This window comes from Atta colombica, unplaced genomic scaffold (assembly GCF_001594045.1).
Source record: "Atta colombica isolate Treedump-2 unplaced genomic scaffold, Acol1.0 scaffold12, whole genome shotgun sequence".
Lineage (NCBI taxonomy): Eukaryota > Metazoa > Arthropoda > Insecta > Hymenoptera > Formicidae > Atta > Atta colombica.
The window spans coordinates 6485774-6486187 of NW_017259206.1; the positions used below are offsets into that span (position 1 = coordinate 6485774).

The 414-nt window shown below is 33.1% G+C and overlaps 1 protein-coding gene across 1 annotated transcript in view; it reads right to left on the bottom strand.

Moving 5' to 3' along the window:
• LOC108694369 overlaps positions 1–414 on the bottom strand; it is a 9901-nt gene that overhangs the window by 6650 nt on the left and 2837 nt on the right. The window contains exon 2 of the mRNA XM_018203798.1: positions 233–397. Within this exon, the coding sequence (XP_018059287.1) occupies positions 233–397 (165 nt within the window). The remainder of the gene's footprint in view (positions 1–232; positions 398–414) is intronic.

Below are 414 nucleotides of genomic sequence, written 5' to 3' on the forward strand. Positions count from 1 at the left end.
CGAAGATTTAGATAAAATAATTTATAATATTATAATGTATTATTCATTCATTCAATCAAATATAATATCTATTTATAAATCAGCAATCTGTCAGGCTTTAAGTACTGTATATGAATTTTTTTCATATACAGACTTTTATGTTTTCTTCTTTACAATCCATATTTTATAAAAAATGAAGAAGCAATATTAGATGAATGTCATTCGAAAGCCCTCCATGAAAGTGCTCACTCACGGATGCCACTACTCCTCGTACTTTACTCGTCGTGTTTTTGACGTCCTCATCGGCGAGCTTGAGAGACGCTGATATCTTCTCTTGAGTTTTCTCGCCATCATCAGCCTTATCGATATTGTCGGTAATCTTCTTTTCGGCATGAATTGGAGACAGTAGCAGGACTGCCTAGAAAATAAAAAAAT